Here is a 14,906-nt window from a genome sequence, read left to right on the forward strand (position 1 = left end):
GGTTTTGCCAACTCAAATGTAAGACTTTTTAAGACCACTTTGAATAGAATTTAAGACCTATTTCACGGCAAGAAAGTATGGAGGAAAATTGCTATGAAAGAGGAAATACGTCCCATAATTACTTACAACATAAGAACAATGAGCAATGACTGAACATAACACCATAACAGTACAGAACTGTGTTAGACAAAAGATTAGGGGTGCACCGAATGGGAAATTCTTGGCCGAAACCGATACCGAAAATAGGAAACAGTTGGCCGAAAACCGAATGCCGAAAATGATTAATAGAAATATATATATATATATATATATATATATATATAAGAACATATAGAATAGAATATATATATAACATAGAATATATAAGAAAAAAACGTATACATTATATATATATATATATATACGTTTTTTACTAATGTCGTTCAGCTACCTGATTATGTAAAAATACATGATTATGGCAAAACTTAAATAATAATCACTATTATGGGTCCATAAAACATTTATTCAGCACTTTTGAATGCATACTGTACATTAATTCCAAGTCAAGTGCATTTTCTTTTCTCTGTAGGATAACTACAACAAAGTGCATTCAGAACAAAGCCAAGGTGCTTTAAAATAAACATCTAGGCCAGTAGGCCTACAACTAAATAGTGTAAATAAAGACTGTAACAGCCAGGCCTTCAACAACAACAAATGCACCTATAAGTTTGGTAACCTAACGTGTTGTTGTGATGACGTAATCAAAACGCGGCGACAAGCACGGCGCGCGACCATTGATCTTGTTTATTGGTATTTGTTATTATGATATTATTTATTTAAATGTATCATTTATTTTTGTATTGGTTTTTCAGTTGAATTATACGTTCAGGGTAATCAACAGATAAAAAGATACTGTTCAAATTATTTGTTTTAAAGTTCAATACATGGATCTTTTCAAAGTCAATGAATAATCGTATTTAATAATTGTGATATCAATTACTGACCAAAATAATCGTGATTATGATTTTTGCCATAATCGAGCAGCCCTAGTGTGTGTGTGTGTGTGTGTGTGTGTGTGTGTGTGTGTGCGCGTGTGCGCGTGTGTGCGTGTGTGCGTGTGCGTGAGAGAGAGTGAAAAGAGCTATATTCAGAGCCCTGCTGACTTGGCTACAATCTTTCATCGTTGCTGTTGTATGATTGGTGTTTAGCTACGGTATTTAGCGTCTACCGCTTTTAGGGTTGACGTAGACCCAAACGTCGGCCGGAGGTCCCCCGGGCTTGTTGCGGGAGATGCTGCACTAGCTAACGCTAAACTAGCCAACGCTACATTAGGTGGTGCAGTGGGCTTCAAACACATTCCTTCCACTGGTTTCAACCAAGCACTACATTTGATGTTTTCCAACCAAATACGGTTGAACTTACACTTCCCATTATGTATTTCTAAGTAGATTCGAAGATACATGAGTTTCTGACTGACGCTAGCTGAAGCTTGGTTGCTAGCTGGGTGTTCTCCGATAAGGGGCCGGGGGAAAGAAAGTTAGTGATTACTGGTTCCATGTTGATTTATTTCAACACAAATTGGTGGGTGGAACTGAAAGGCTATTACCGTACTGGTTACTTTGCAGCCCGGACATTTCCCCCAAAACACATTTAGACGCTATCGCAACACAGAAGCACCTTTCAAATCCGATCATTAAGACCTTCTAAATAATATTTAAGACCTTTCTTATTGTTTTGGTCATATTTAAGACCTTTTTAAGGCCTTAAATTCAGATTATCAAATGTAAGACTTTTTAAGACCCCGCGGGAACCCTGCTCACAAGAAGTCTTTCCAAACTGAGGAGGAGCAATCAGTGGAACGGCTTCTTAAAGCTGCACGTCCTACGATTAACAAACAAAGTTGTGATGTGTCGGTGGATTACCTTCACGGTTGGTCTGAAGAGTGGATGTCTGGCTAATATTGGACGGAGCTTCATCCATCAACACATCCTCTTGTGATTCATCTTCACCGCTGCGTCCCACTGATTGACAGAACAAACAAGTTAGTATATTAGCTCCGATTTCTTTGCCGGTTTGAAACAAAGGGGGTAGTGAGTCAAGTAACTCTTATTGCAATTTGATTGTTTTCTTTGAATCCCGTAACTAGAACACTGAGGTTAAGCTGCTGTGCACACAACTACTTTAAACTCTCCTTAAATGTTGACCATATACTCTGGCTTTCCCGTCAAAATTGATCAAGTGGCTTACCAATAATTGCACTGCTGACAGCGCCTGCATCTCTCTCCAGTAGCTCATCAATCAGATCCACCAACTCATTTTCAACCTGCAAGAAGAGGGAATGGAAATTACAAATTAAATGTCACTATAAAGTGGACAAAGTGGCATAGCACCTTGGAACTCAATTATTTACAATTTGTAATACTCATCATTAAATGATGGGTATTAATCATTGATGTTACAGATGAGGTCATGTGGTGAAATACTTTGTAATGGTCAATCACCTGCATAGCCTGCGTGCTCAGGACCTCTGGCTGACCGGCAATGACCACTGTGTCTCCCTCTGCCTCTCCATCCATCAGGTCGTTGTCTGTTCCCGGCACCCTGTGGTTGCCCTCCACTGGCTCTGCCTCACCGGACTCTCCTGGAATAGATGTCACAAATCAGCAAGAAATATTTTAAGTAATTTGATTCAGAGTGTTTAAAGTGTCTCGTCCAATTGGCATACCTTGGTCCTGAGTGTTGCTGTTGCTGTCTCTGGCAGCGCCCACAGTGTCATGCTCAGTCTTGTTCTTGCTGGAGCCTCCTTTGCCCCCGAACAGACTGCTGGGCTGGTTCACAATGCGGGACAGAGTCTCCAGAGGCTTCAGGGCGGCATTCACCGTGTTGGCCATGTTGGGACTAAACAAGGAAATGTAAAGGAACAGTTTGAGTTACATAGATTTGATATGCTGTATAGTTTAAAATAAAGGTTAAACCCCAACTTAAAGATTTCCCGTGGAGTTTTAGACCTGTGTTTTCCTTATAAAAAGGAGTATATCCTTGAGTATGGTGGAATCAAATACCTGGACAAATCCAAGCTGTGAGGCACACGGGCCAAGTCGTTGACCAGTCCTTTCTTCAGAAACAGCCTTATGATGTTATTCATGCCATTGTGTTGTGTTTTGGCCGCTGCTGTGCTGTAGAAGCTGGACGTGGAGGGACAGGACTCCATGATGGTGCTGATGATGCACATTACTGCCTGAAGCCTGGGAAAAGTGAGTTACGACAAAGAGTGAGAATAGGAGTACTGGTTTCATCAGCTAATAATAATAATAATAATAATAATAATAATAATACTTAATGAATACAAAGTTGGTTTACTTGTTTGGTGCTTCTTACCTGGCATGTTTTTCGGTACCCTCTGCCATTGCTAGGGCACGACTGAGGGCAGCCTTCACCTCATTGACAAGCGCAACCTGGGCATCAGTGCCCGTGCCGGCAGCTGCCAGGCTGGCCAGGAAGAGACGAGCCAGGGCGGGGGTGTCTTTGTCTTCTGAATTCTGGGTATGGGGCAGTAGGTGGTCGAGCACAAAAGCTAGAACACTGCAGTCCTGTTGGGACCCAGGGAACCACAAACAAGAGGTTAAGAGAAAATAATGATGAGGCATTGAAATACAGAGGCTGTTTCTGTTAACGCCTACCTCTTTAATAAGTTCAGACTGTCCAGCGGTGTAGCAGTAGGAGGCGATGAGAGTGGCGATGCCCACGTAGGAGCGCACCAGCTCAGCCAGCAGTCTCAGGATGGTGGAGGTTGGCATTAGGGGCTTGCTAGCCTTTACCTTGGCTGCTTTACCCTCCTCTGAGCTGGTACTCTTCTCTCCCTCCTGTTCTTTCTTCTCCTCCCGCATCTCTTCTGGCGTGGAAGCTGAGGATGTTAGCATAACACAATTATTATGGATACACAGATCATATACAGTAATAATCTAAAATGGAGCATTTGAAGTCGATTTTAAACTTGGCAAATAACCATGAACAATCAAAAGCAATGCTTTCCAGTATGATTTTAATTATGCTTTCAAGTCATCCTTTAATTTAATTAGTGGTGCAACCAAACTGTTGCGTTGTGATAAAAATTACAGTACACACTGAATGACTCTCTGCTGCCCTCTTACAGAACTTTGCCATAAACTACACAATAAGAAGCCTGATAAGTTCTTATATGTGCAGTTACTTTTCAAAAATGTTCTTTAAAAAACACAACATTAAGACTCACCTTCTCCTTGTGGTGTGCCAGACTGGGAAGACTCAGCCACGGCTCCATCAGCAGAAAACACCTGAGCCTGTGAAAAAGAGACACACTGTATTAACTGAGGAAATTACCCATTTTATGTTTCAATACAGGTCAACTGGTCATTTACACTCACATTGATATGGAATGCAGACTGAGAGTCAAAGTCGCTGCCCTGCCGGGTGAGCCTGTACTGCTGGTAGACGTCATCACCAACATCCTGCAGTATCTGGCACAGGTCTGCTCCACCAGGCACCGCTGCTGCTGCTGCTGCTGCTGCTGCAGCACGCTCCTCTGGACGCTCGGCTGTGCCAAACACACACACACACACACACTTAGCCAAAGTGTTCAAATGACTAGTTCCATTTCAAATGACATATATGCCCTTCAAAGAGACAGCTGGAAGGATCTTGTTAACATGTCTTACGTTCTTCAGGAGCATGGTAGGCAGCCAGAGCATTGAGCATGTCATAGATGACCTCCTTGATAGTCTCAGGAATAGTGGGTAGGGGGGACAGTTTTAGAGGAGTGGTCTTCACCAGCTGCACAGCATTAGGTCCCTTAATTCGAAGGTTCTCAAACTCGTCATCAGAGGCTGTCGAAAAGAAGATTTGATGAGCTTATCTTACATTAAAAACAACTGGAAAACTAAATAATTCTATCAATCCAATCTAGAGTACACGTAAGGTCAACTCTAATCTAAAGTCACTGCACCTTGTAAGAAAAACTTGCACACTCACCTGTGCCGGCTCCCCGTGGTGCAGGCAGAGCGATGCGCACACAGTTGCTGGCAGTTTCAGCGAAGCATTCTGGGTTGCGGCAGGCAGCGGGGCCCAGGACGCGAAGGATATAATTGATTTCTCTGGAACCAAGGCTTCCGGACACGACTCCTGAGGTGGTACTTCCTGCTCCGCTGGTCACGGCGGACCTCACAACCTGATACAAAAGCTTGTTAAGAATTTTTAAAAAGATATCTTAAGACTATATACTTAGTGTGAGATCCATCTAAAAACGAGAAGAGACTTAAAGAGACTAACCTTCTCCATGGTGTGCCTCAGAGTTGCGGGATCTTCTATGATGTGCCTGAACAGCAGGGTAACGAGCGGGGTGAAGCCATTGAAGCCGGAGCTCTGCGTCAGCCCCAGAATCATCCGGGTGCTCTTCAGCTCAGCAAACATCATAGCGTACTGGTGATTGCGTGTAAGACGCAAACAAAGACGCAGTGTGGCGTGTAGGGTGTCTGGGTCCACAGGAACGCTAATCATACTGACGCAGGCACGAATAAGAACGGTGGTCATGTCCTCGGTCAGGCCTTGTACGACAATATCAGCGCTCTGAGAGTTCTCAGTCTCCAGGGAAGGTGAGGGGCCGGTTGGGGTCTCCTTCAGCTGGCTGGACTCATCCTTAGGAACGCTCATCTCCACTGCTACTCCGGAGTCCAGGTCAGTCTGGGTTTCCTCCACTTTGCTTTTTTCTCCTTCTTCTCTCTCTGAGTCAGTAATGCTACCAGCCTTGGCGGGCTTGGGCAGACGAGGCACTCTCTGGACCGTCAACATCACCGGCCTCCTGTTACCAGTCTCTTCGTTTACCTGCCCCAAAGTAAGATAATATATCATAAAAAGGGATCCAAGCTAACTCTACCAACACAACTAACCATTATATGTATACAGCATGGATGTAGTGTTTGGGTATTCTCTAGGGCTGTACACGAATATTCGAATATTCGTTCGTTGGCCAACTATTCGGGTTTCAATTTCAATATTAGGATACTTGTTTTTTTTTCAAAAAAAAAAAATATATTTTTTAGGGATGCACCGAATATTCGGCCGCCGAAAATGATCGGCCGAAAATGGTTAAAAAGGCCCTTTCGGCTTTTTGGAAAAAATATCACCGAATGTCAGAGAACAGGGTTACGTTGGTAAGCTAACGTGTTGTTGTGATGACGTAATCAAAACGCGGCGACAAGCACGGCGCGAGACCATGCTCGCGGCTGGCTCAAAGCCAACATGTCTGCCGCTTGGAGATATTTAAAAATATCAGAGAAAGAGGCGCGGATTGCGATTTGTAAAACGTGTTCAGCTGACATTTCTCGAGGGGGTGTAACTGCAAAGACTTTCACCACTTCGGGATTACTCCACCAATTGAAATCAAAACACCCAGACAAATATGCGGAGTAAGATCAAATCACAAGCACTGACAGCGAGAGACTGTTCAGCGCTGCCTCTCATGTGCTTGATGAGAAGAGGAACAGACTTATGGCTGATAAAGCAGAGAAGCTACTGTTCATTAAAAAGAACCTCCCACTTTTCCTTAATAAGTACACAAGGCTGGCTTATCATAAGCTTATCTAGTTCTACATGTCTACTCTATACCCACTTTCCTGAACAATTTTCATTGTGAGTTATAATTCACCATCTCAGGTTATCATTAGGGGGAAATGACAGCAGCACAGTGTTCAATATATTGTACTTTCGGTATCTAAATGACACTATGTTGTTTACATTGCTCATGAGGACAGACCACCTTATTTGCATATTCTTGAAATTGTACCGGTAATTTAATTTGTAATTGATTTTGTATCCAGTTTTCACTTTATGTATCTTTATACAATGTTTACTACTTTGCTTATGAGGACAGACAGCCTTATTTACAGATTCTTGAAATTCAATTGTAATTTCATTTGTAAATAGTTACATTCATGTGGATTTATCCAGTTTGCACATTTGTATGCATGCACTTATAGGTGCATTTGTTGTTGTTGAAGGCCTGGCTGTTAGTCTTTATTTACACTATTTTGTTGAAGGCCTACTGGCCTAGATGTTTATGCAGTTTTAAAGCACCTTGGCTTTGTTCTGAATGCACTTTGTTATAGTTATCCTACAGAGAAAAGAAAATGCACTTGACTTGGAATTAATGTACAGTATGCATTCAAAAGTGCTGAATAAATGTTTTATGGACCCATAATAGTGATTATTATTTAAGTTAAGTTTTGCCATAATCATGTATTTTTCCATAATCAGGTAGCTGAACAACATCGGTAAAAAATGTATACATTATATATATATATATATATATATATATATATATATATATATATATATTTCTATTAATCATTTTCGGCCTTTCGGCATTCGGTTTTCGGCCAACTGTTTCCTATTTTCGGTATCAGCCAAGAATTTCCCATTCGGTGCACCCCTAATATTTTTTTTCTAAATTTATGCTATTAATAAAGGCGAATTGCCATATTCTTATACTATATTTATACTTCTGAATTGCACTGTTAAAATGCGGAAATATATACAATCTCAGCCTGTGCTCCTGACATCGCGTTCACTCACAGTCACAAACTGTGTTTTCAAAAAAACTTTTGGGGGAAAAAAGGTTTTATAATAACCTTTTTTCCCCCAAAAGTTTTTTTGAAAAAAAAATACAAATCTCTCCGCACCGAATATTCGAATATTTGCTGCTGATTACTACCGAATATCCGGAACCCGAAAAATGGTATTCGGGACAGCCCTAGTATTCTCAGGCTGTGAACAAAGGGTTGGTGAATACCTGCACCATGGTGTTGAACTGCACAGTGTATCTCCGGCGGCCAGCTGTGAAGCGGACGCTGCTCTCCCCAGCTCTCCATGCAGAGTCAATGGTACTGTTGTTTGACGCACTGTAACTGCACCACCGGCCGGAGCGGTCATCAAACCAACGCCAGTTATTCCCGTTGGGTTGCAGATACTAGAAGCAGACAAAAAGAAAACTCATTCATTTGACTAAAGAGGTACACAAAATACCAAACAACTCTGGACAAAAACAAAACGAAATGAATTCTTGAAGCAAGGTTGTTTGAAATAACATTTATTATTATCTTCTTATCTAAATACTTCGAATGTTCAAGTCTTGAATAAAGAGAACGTGCATTAAAAAAGGGCCTTTAGCAGAAAAGTACCTCAAAGTACAAACATATTGAATGTATGCATGTTTCCAAATCAATGAAGACATAGTGCATGTTTTTCTAAACCTGTACTTGTAACCTAACAGGTTAGTGTCTAACTTTACAAATGCAATCTGTGCCTGAGGCTTGGTTTTATAAAAAGGTAGACTTTTACCTTGTTCATTTGTTCCCTGCGTTTTGAAGAGACTGCCATCTTCTCATAGAAGTCAATGATCAACAGCACTGGTGTGATCCATCTGCAGAAAAGGGATGTCATTTGATGATTAGTACAAATTAAGGCTCTTCTATAGAATATTCGGTTTATCATTTTCAAGTTCAAATCAGTGTGTGAGGCTGAAGAACTGACTTTGGTGTCTGGATGTCTTTCTGTTCTTTAGCAGCCTGAAGACAGGGCTGTACGACCTCAAGCAGCTTTATCAGCAAGTTAAGAATCCCACTGTTCTCGATCACTCTGGCACCCAACAGCTTCAGCTCCTTCAGAAACAAAAACCAACAAGTGATTGTTAAGGCTGTGTAGATTAACAAGACAATTCTTCTATGAATTACGCTTGAAGGATACCATTTTTAATGGATGCCTTTCTGTTACCTCAAAAAGCAACGTCAGAAGCAGAATTCTTGTTGCAAGCTTGGAGGCTTGTGGCAGTGTGGCCATCTGTCTGGTCCACTCAGAGACCGTCTTTGTGTCACTGGTAGTCAGGGGCTCAGCCGCCTTGATGAGCACATCTGCTGCCTCCCACACCTATACACACACACACACACAATCAGGAACACAGGAATGTTGTGCTTCTATTGCCAATGAGTGATCACAGCATACAGAATGGATCACAAAGTTAGCTCTGCATTCAAGACATTGGCTAAACCATTACAAATACAGAAACAAAGATACACTGCTTTTCAATCAAATTCCAATTTGATAACAGCTCTCAATTTGATATTTAAGCTAAAGTACTTGGCAGTCTTAATTGCAGACATCCTGTTAACAGGTAGTTAGAAACACTGATAGATATTCAGAATGTTCTTATTCAAAATGAATAATGAACAGACTCGGTAGAGCTTAACTTTAAATGCATCTGAAAAAAGGAATGTATATATGTACATTAATATTTTGCATCCTGCAAGTTATTGAATCCTAACATGTATATATAGTAATCTCTCTAGAGCAGACTGCAATGTGAACCATCAACTCTCCACTGACCTGGTGGACGACCTGTCCGAGGATGAGATCTCTGTACTCGGGGCCGCTCCTCTTGATGGCCGTCATCAGCAGGTCACAGAGCCGGTACACGGTGTCAGGCAGCTCGTCCAGCAGATGGAAGCAGCCAGGCAGCATGGAATCGGTGAAGGTGTGCAGCTCCTTGGGGTCCAGGGGCTCAGCCTCCATGAAGCGCTCCAGGCAGCGGGCCTCCTCCTCCTCTGCCCGCTCCCTGGCTCTCCTGTCGTCCTCCTCGCGCCGACGTGCTGCCTCCTGAAGAACACAGAAATCATCTCAGCGGCTGCTCAGCTAATCGGCACCATTGTCTTAAGTTTGGGGTTCATTAAGCATCAGACAGTTGAAAGTGAAATGTTTTTGCATGCAATTTGAGAAGTTAGGAGGCCACACCTCAGGAGAGTCGGATCGCTGCTCCATGCTGACCTCTTGTCCAAGTGACATGGCAATGGCCCTCATCATCTGGTCCTCTTCTGACATGGTCATGTCCTAGATGAAACATGGAGAACAATGTCAGTTGCTTGAATTTGACTTGCAAAGTTAATAAGGAGGGAAATACGTGCTCATTTCTTTTTATGATCTCTTACCCTTACTGCTCCACCAAGAAGTGGAGGAGGATGAGTGAGTAGGTACTCTGTGGCCTGCTCCATGGTGCTCGTGTTCAGTAGGGCCTCCATGGCATGCTCTCGGGAGAAACCCATATCCATCAGCTAAAAGGCAACGTAAAAAGATGAAGCATTTTGAAATAAAGAGATTTAACAGAGATGAGGTCAGGAGCGAGCGCAGCTATAAAGAAGGGGGTATTATGAGGCTCAAATGATAAGGACTGAAACATGTCATGAACTGAAAGGGGAACTCAGAGAGCATTGCTATCATTATAAGAGGTGTCACAATTTAGATTCTTAATCTACCAGAATGAGATGCTGATTTAAATCACCAGAATCAAAAAGCAGGATTGTCAATCTGCATATCTGACTGGAAAAAAAGCAGGCAGCACAATGACAACACAATGCTGCATAGACATTACATATAAAACACAGTTGTCTAGGAATAAAACCAATGCAGTGTTTCCCCTACCATTGTCTTGGCGGGGCGCTGCGCCCTGCCAACGGAGCCCCGCGCCCTGCCTGAAATTCAAGGTGTTTTTTTGTTGTTGTTTTTTTAAATATATAATATATATATAGCACCAAATTGCAACTGAAGTAATCTATCTAGGGTCACTTTTCACATTGAACATGTGCTCTTTTATTAAATAAACTAAACGCCTATGTTATTTATCCAATGTGCATGTTTCAGTGTCCACTGCTTTGCGTATTCACATTCTCCCTCCGCTCTGTTTCTGAAGGGCGGGGCTCCGCTCCCCCACACGCGAATACACACACTCACAATCAGAGACAAGAGCAGAGGAAAGGAGAAGAACAACAAAGTGTAAAAAAGTCAAACAAATCTGCATTATTGCGCCGAGCTCTGCTGTCTGCCCGTTTGTGTCCCCCCCCAGTTTCAAATTTGTTTATTATTATTCTTTTAACCGAAAGCCGTTGTCGTCACTGGAGAAGGAAACACACACAGCCGGCCCAGGTAGACGCGCGCGAACGTGACAACGAACGTAGCGTGCGCATTCTAAAAATAGCTCACAGATGGTGAGCAGGTACAGCGGTTTTTGAACTACAGTATTGAATTTGACAGAAAACAACAATGAAACGCCAGCAGAGGAATAGTCCAATGAGTTGGGTGAAAAAAAAGACAGGTGATGTGAGTTGGTTTATTCAGTAAATTAGCTCAGGATAATTGGATGTTCTGTCACTTGTCGATGTGAGGCAAATTCAGTATTTGCTAGCTTGATGCTACCGGCATTTAGCGGCAGTGACTCAACAAATTACCACTTCAAATGTATCGTCAGCAATGTATGACAAGCAGACTGCTTGTTTAATGTTAGACTCACACAAATAGCTCAATATGATCATAACACGATTGCTTTCATATCAGAGATCAGATGAGGTGGAGCTGCCTCCAGCAATAGAGGATGAGGCAGAGAGAAGCAGCAGCAGCACAGGGTTGCAGCAGGTATGTTATATGCTGTAGTCAGGTGATTTAAATGTATTAATGAAAGGAAGAAGTGTAGACAACATGATAAGAAGGGAATACAGTTTGAATAAAAGTAATACAGTACAGTGCAACACTGTACTTTATTACTTTTTAATGTACAAATACTTTGTTACTGTACAATATCAATAACAATAATCCACAGCTCCTCTCTGCTCCAGAGGATAAAAAAAAATGCCCCGAAAAAGCAGCACCCTGCCAAGGTAGTAAACCTAGGGGAAACACTGCAATGATCTGTTTATCTTTAGATATCAAGACTGGGCATAGCAGTCTGCGCTGGAAATAAATGTTTCATTGCATTGTGACACCTCTAATCCTTATGAAAGATGCAGAGACATTTTTTCATTCTCTCCTCATCGTCCTTCTATAATATCTCTAAAAAAAACAGATGAAACTGTCGCAAACTAACTCTAAAAGAGATCCTTTACTCTTTCCCTAGCTTAAAGAGCAACTTCCAGGTTAAAGACACCTGTGAATAAATGTGTAAGAAAATGATGAATACACTAGATTTTCAAAGAAATATACAGAAATATACACTACTTTGACATCTGGCGTCGTTTTTGTAAGAAGTCTTCACTTCCGCATAAAAAAGCCTCGGCACGTGACCTCCCGCGTGTGACGTAACACGGGGGACACAAGGGGGAGAGCGGCCGGTGTAACGTATTAATAAACATGGATCCCAATGCTAGTTTCGACACAGAAGACACAGAAGAAGTTGAACATGAATATTGGAATGCATATGACGGACCACAACCTTATAATTATGAGCCTGCTAGGCGTCCAAGAGACCAGGAGAAGCCAAGGATTAGAAGAAATAACGGCCATCGGAGAGAAATTGAGCTGTGGTGTGAGGAGAACCAGTGGAGAACTGGGCAGCTATCTTGGTGAGTGACCGGCGTTAGCTACAGAATGTTAGGTAACGTCACATCACAACATTGTGAAGTTAGCTATCATATATCAGGCTATAACTAAAGTAGCATTGATAATATAGTAACGTTACTGGCAGGACTGTTGATACTGATCCATAACAGAAACTAATGCACAAGTACAGTATCAGCCGTATCTCGCGTTACCTAATGCAACTCCACACTACGGTGCTGTGTACCGGAGGGGAGACGCGAGATACGGCTGATACTTGACGATCTGGCGGAGAAAGGTTGTGGAGCCTCCGTTGATATGCCGTTGTAAATGGCTTGATGGAAAGCAGGTGTGTAGTTGGGGAGGGTGCACAGCTGATTGCAGCAGGTGAGTGGAGGTTGAGCCGGGAGCCAGGAGTGACAGCCACCACGCCCACACAAACAACACAGACAGGGGGAAACAAACAAACACAAAGGAGACGGCTGGAGCAGTACAGCCACCACAGCGTTAACTAATGGAACTCCACACTATGTCTTATGGTGCCGTGTACCGGAGGGGAGAGAGAGAGAGCAGCGAAGGGGGGGAGAGAGAAGTAATACAGTTTCGTGATAAAGCTGTGGAGAGTATGTGCTGCAGGGAGGTGGATGCAAAACGCACCGAGGAACGAACGCTAGCTCCGGTCCTTTACCCGTGAGGGAAACTGTGGACTCGATGTCCTGACAGGCTGGTATTTGTGCAACCTGCACAAACACAATACTGCACCATGATTACAAATGGTGAAATACAATGTAAAACTACCAAAAAGTACCAGCTCACTAAAACACAACCTCTCAACTCAACGCAACTACCGTAATTTTCGGACTATAAGCCGCGCCTTTTTTCGACGCTGCGGCTTATATAACGGTGCGGCCAATCTATGGATTTTTACAGCTAACGGCCACCACCTTTAACTCTATGGGCTCTATGGCCGGTCCGCGCCCCCCACCTTTTAAGCGGCGGGTTCCAGCACGAAAAGCTGGAGGCCGGAAAAGAGTGAGACAGGTAGCGCGCAAAAGTAAAAGTGGAACCGAGAGTGGTACGAGAGACAGAACGAGAGCAAGACAGACAGACATTACGAGAGCGAGACAGTTTGTCCCCGTACCACTGGTTGAAAACCACTGCTGTAGATCACTGCCGGTACGTGCGCTGGGAGCGCACCGTTTAAGTTTGAAAGTTGAAAAGTTTGTGTGTCGGAAACGCTATGTGATACAGTACAGTTTACACAGCACAGAACATGTTCTGTAGCTACTATTGCACTAAATGCTAACACTTGAATACGTTATGCAAATATGCAACTTGTTTGTTGAAATGTTAATAAATGGGAGCTTCCTCAAACAGCCATCTCTTTCCCGACAATCCCCTCTGTGCACGAACCCTTACATATGGTAATTAGACATTAAAACACCTGCGGCTTATAGTCCAGTGCGGCTTATATATGTACACATCATTCAATTTAGCTGCTGCGGCTTATATTCAGGTGCGCCTTATAGTCCGATAATTACGGTACTAACAATACCCGCGGTCAGAGAGCGGAGATGTTTGTTTATCCTTTGTGATGTAATATGACGCGTTCTGCTCTTTAAAAAAGTTTTTAAGAGCAGAGCTCAAAATTGCTCCTTTCCCTCTGAATTCCTGCCCTTATGTCTCGTAAAACATATCAAATCCTACATTCACTTTTTTAAATTGTAATTTTCAAGCAAGTTTAAGCATAAATGTAGAAAAAAAAAACACCTGCAAGATGCTCTTTAATCTTTCCTCTAACTTTCTCCCACTCTCCCTGATGGCTCTTATACCTGCTGGAGATGCAGCTGGCGAGCCTCTCTGTCTCACTCCACATCTCCTGTTATAAGAGTAATTATTGCCCAGGATTCAGTGCATGCAAAATATGGGGAATAAGGTGGGAGACACAGCACTTCCTTACTAGTGTCTGGCTAACTGGACAATGCCAAAATAATATTATATAGGTAACCGGCGATGTCTTAACAGCCTGCTGTGGTGGTACAGCAAGCTGAAGGTGTACACAATTCCAATTTCAAAAGAGAGCAGGAATGCGTTACGGCAATGTGTGTACAAATCGTACAATATATTAGGAGTAACAAAAAGAAACCACAGACATCAGAAAACCCACTTTCTGAAAGAGTTTGAGTGTCAGCGAACTTTCCCACATACCTGTGTGAGCTGGGCCTGGTTAACCTGGGGATCACGGCGGGGGGTAGAATTGGTTGAATCATCAGCTGATCCTCCTGCCGGCACCGCAGGTACTGTTGCAGCCACGGCGGCCGGTGCCTCTCCAGCTGTTGTAGATGCTCCAGGGGCCCCCCCGCTCGGTGCCAGGGAAACAGTGGAGGGCACAGCAGCCACAGCCGCAGCAGCAGCAGCAGCAGCAGCCACCGCCGCCGCCGCCTCCTCCTCCGGGCGCACCGTCTCCTTGGACAGACGCTCCTGAATAACAGGCTCCCCTCTCAGGATGTGGCAGAGGATGGCCAGCATGGATTCAGCCATCC

At 43.1% G+C, this 14,906-nt stretch overlaps 1 protein-coding gene across 1 annotated transcript in view; it reads right to left on the reverse strand.

Annotated features, from left to right (window-relative positions):
• Positions 1-14,900, reverse strand: part of huwe1 (HECT, UBA and WWE domain containing E3 ubiquitin protein ligase 1) — a 33,364-nt gene extending 18,464 nt beyond the window's left edge. Inside the window, exons 1-20 of the mRNA XM_079677639.1 lie at positions 14,572-14,900; positions 9,990-10,112; positions 9,796-9,891; positions 9,391-9,660; positions 8,782-8,934; positions 8,542-8,669; positions 8,350-8,431; positions 7,802-7,978; positions 5,284-5,835; positions 4,987-5,182; positions 4,674-4,841; positions 4,383-4,552; positions 4,232-4,298; positions 3,660-3,883; positions 3,358-3,569; positions 3,042-3,224; positions 2,705-2,877; positions 2,481-2,620; positions 2,227-2,302; positions 1,902-2,000 (exon numbers count right to left, since the gene is read on the reverse strand). Coding sequence (XP_079533765.1) covers positions 1,902-2,000; positions 2,227-2,302; positions 2,481-2,620; positions 2,705-2,877; positions 3,042-3,224; positions 3,358-3,569; positions 3,660-3,883; positions 4,232-4,298; positions 4,383-4,552; positions 4,674-4,841; positions 4,987-5,182; positions 5,284-5,835; positions 7,802-7,978; positions 8,350-8,431; positions 8,542-8,669; positions 8,782-8,934; positions 9,391-9,660; positions 9,796-9,891; positions 9,990-10,112; positions 14,572-14,892 — 3,610 coding nt within the window. The 5' untranslated portion in view covers positions 14,893-14,900. The remainder of the gene's footprint in view (positions 1-1,901; positions 2,001-2,226; positions 2,303-2,480; positions 2,621-2,704; positions 2,878-3,041; positions 3,225-3,357; positions 3,570-3,659; positions 3,884-4,231; positions 4,299-4,382; positions 4,553-4,673; positions 4,842-4,986; positions 5,183-5,283; positions 5,836-7,801; positions 7,979-8,349; positions 8,432-8,541; positions 8,670-8,781; positions 8,935-9,390; positions 9,661-9,795; positions 9,892-9,989; positions 10,113-14,571) is intronic.
• Positions 14,901-14,906: the final 6 nt, after the last annotated feature.

This window comes from Notothenia rossii, assembly GCF_949606895.1.
Source record: "Notothenia rossii genome assembly, chromosome: 4".
NCBI classification, from domain to species: Eukaryota; Metazoa; Chordata; class Actinopteri; order Perciformes; family Nototheniidae; genus Notothenia; species Notothenia rossii.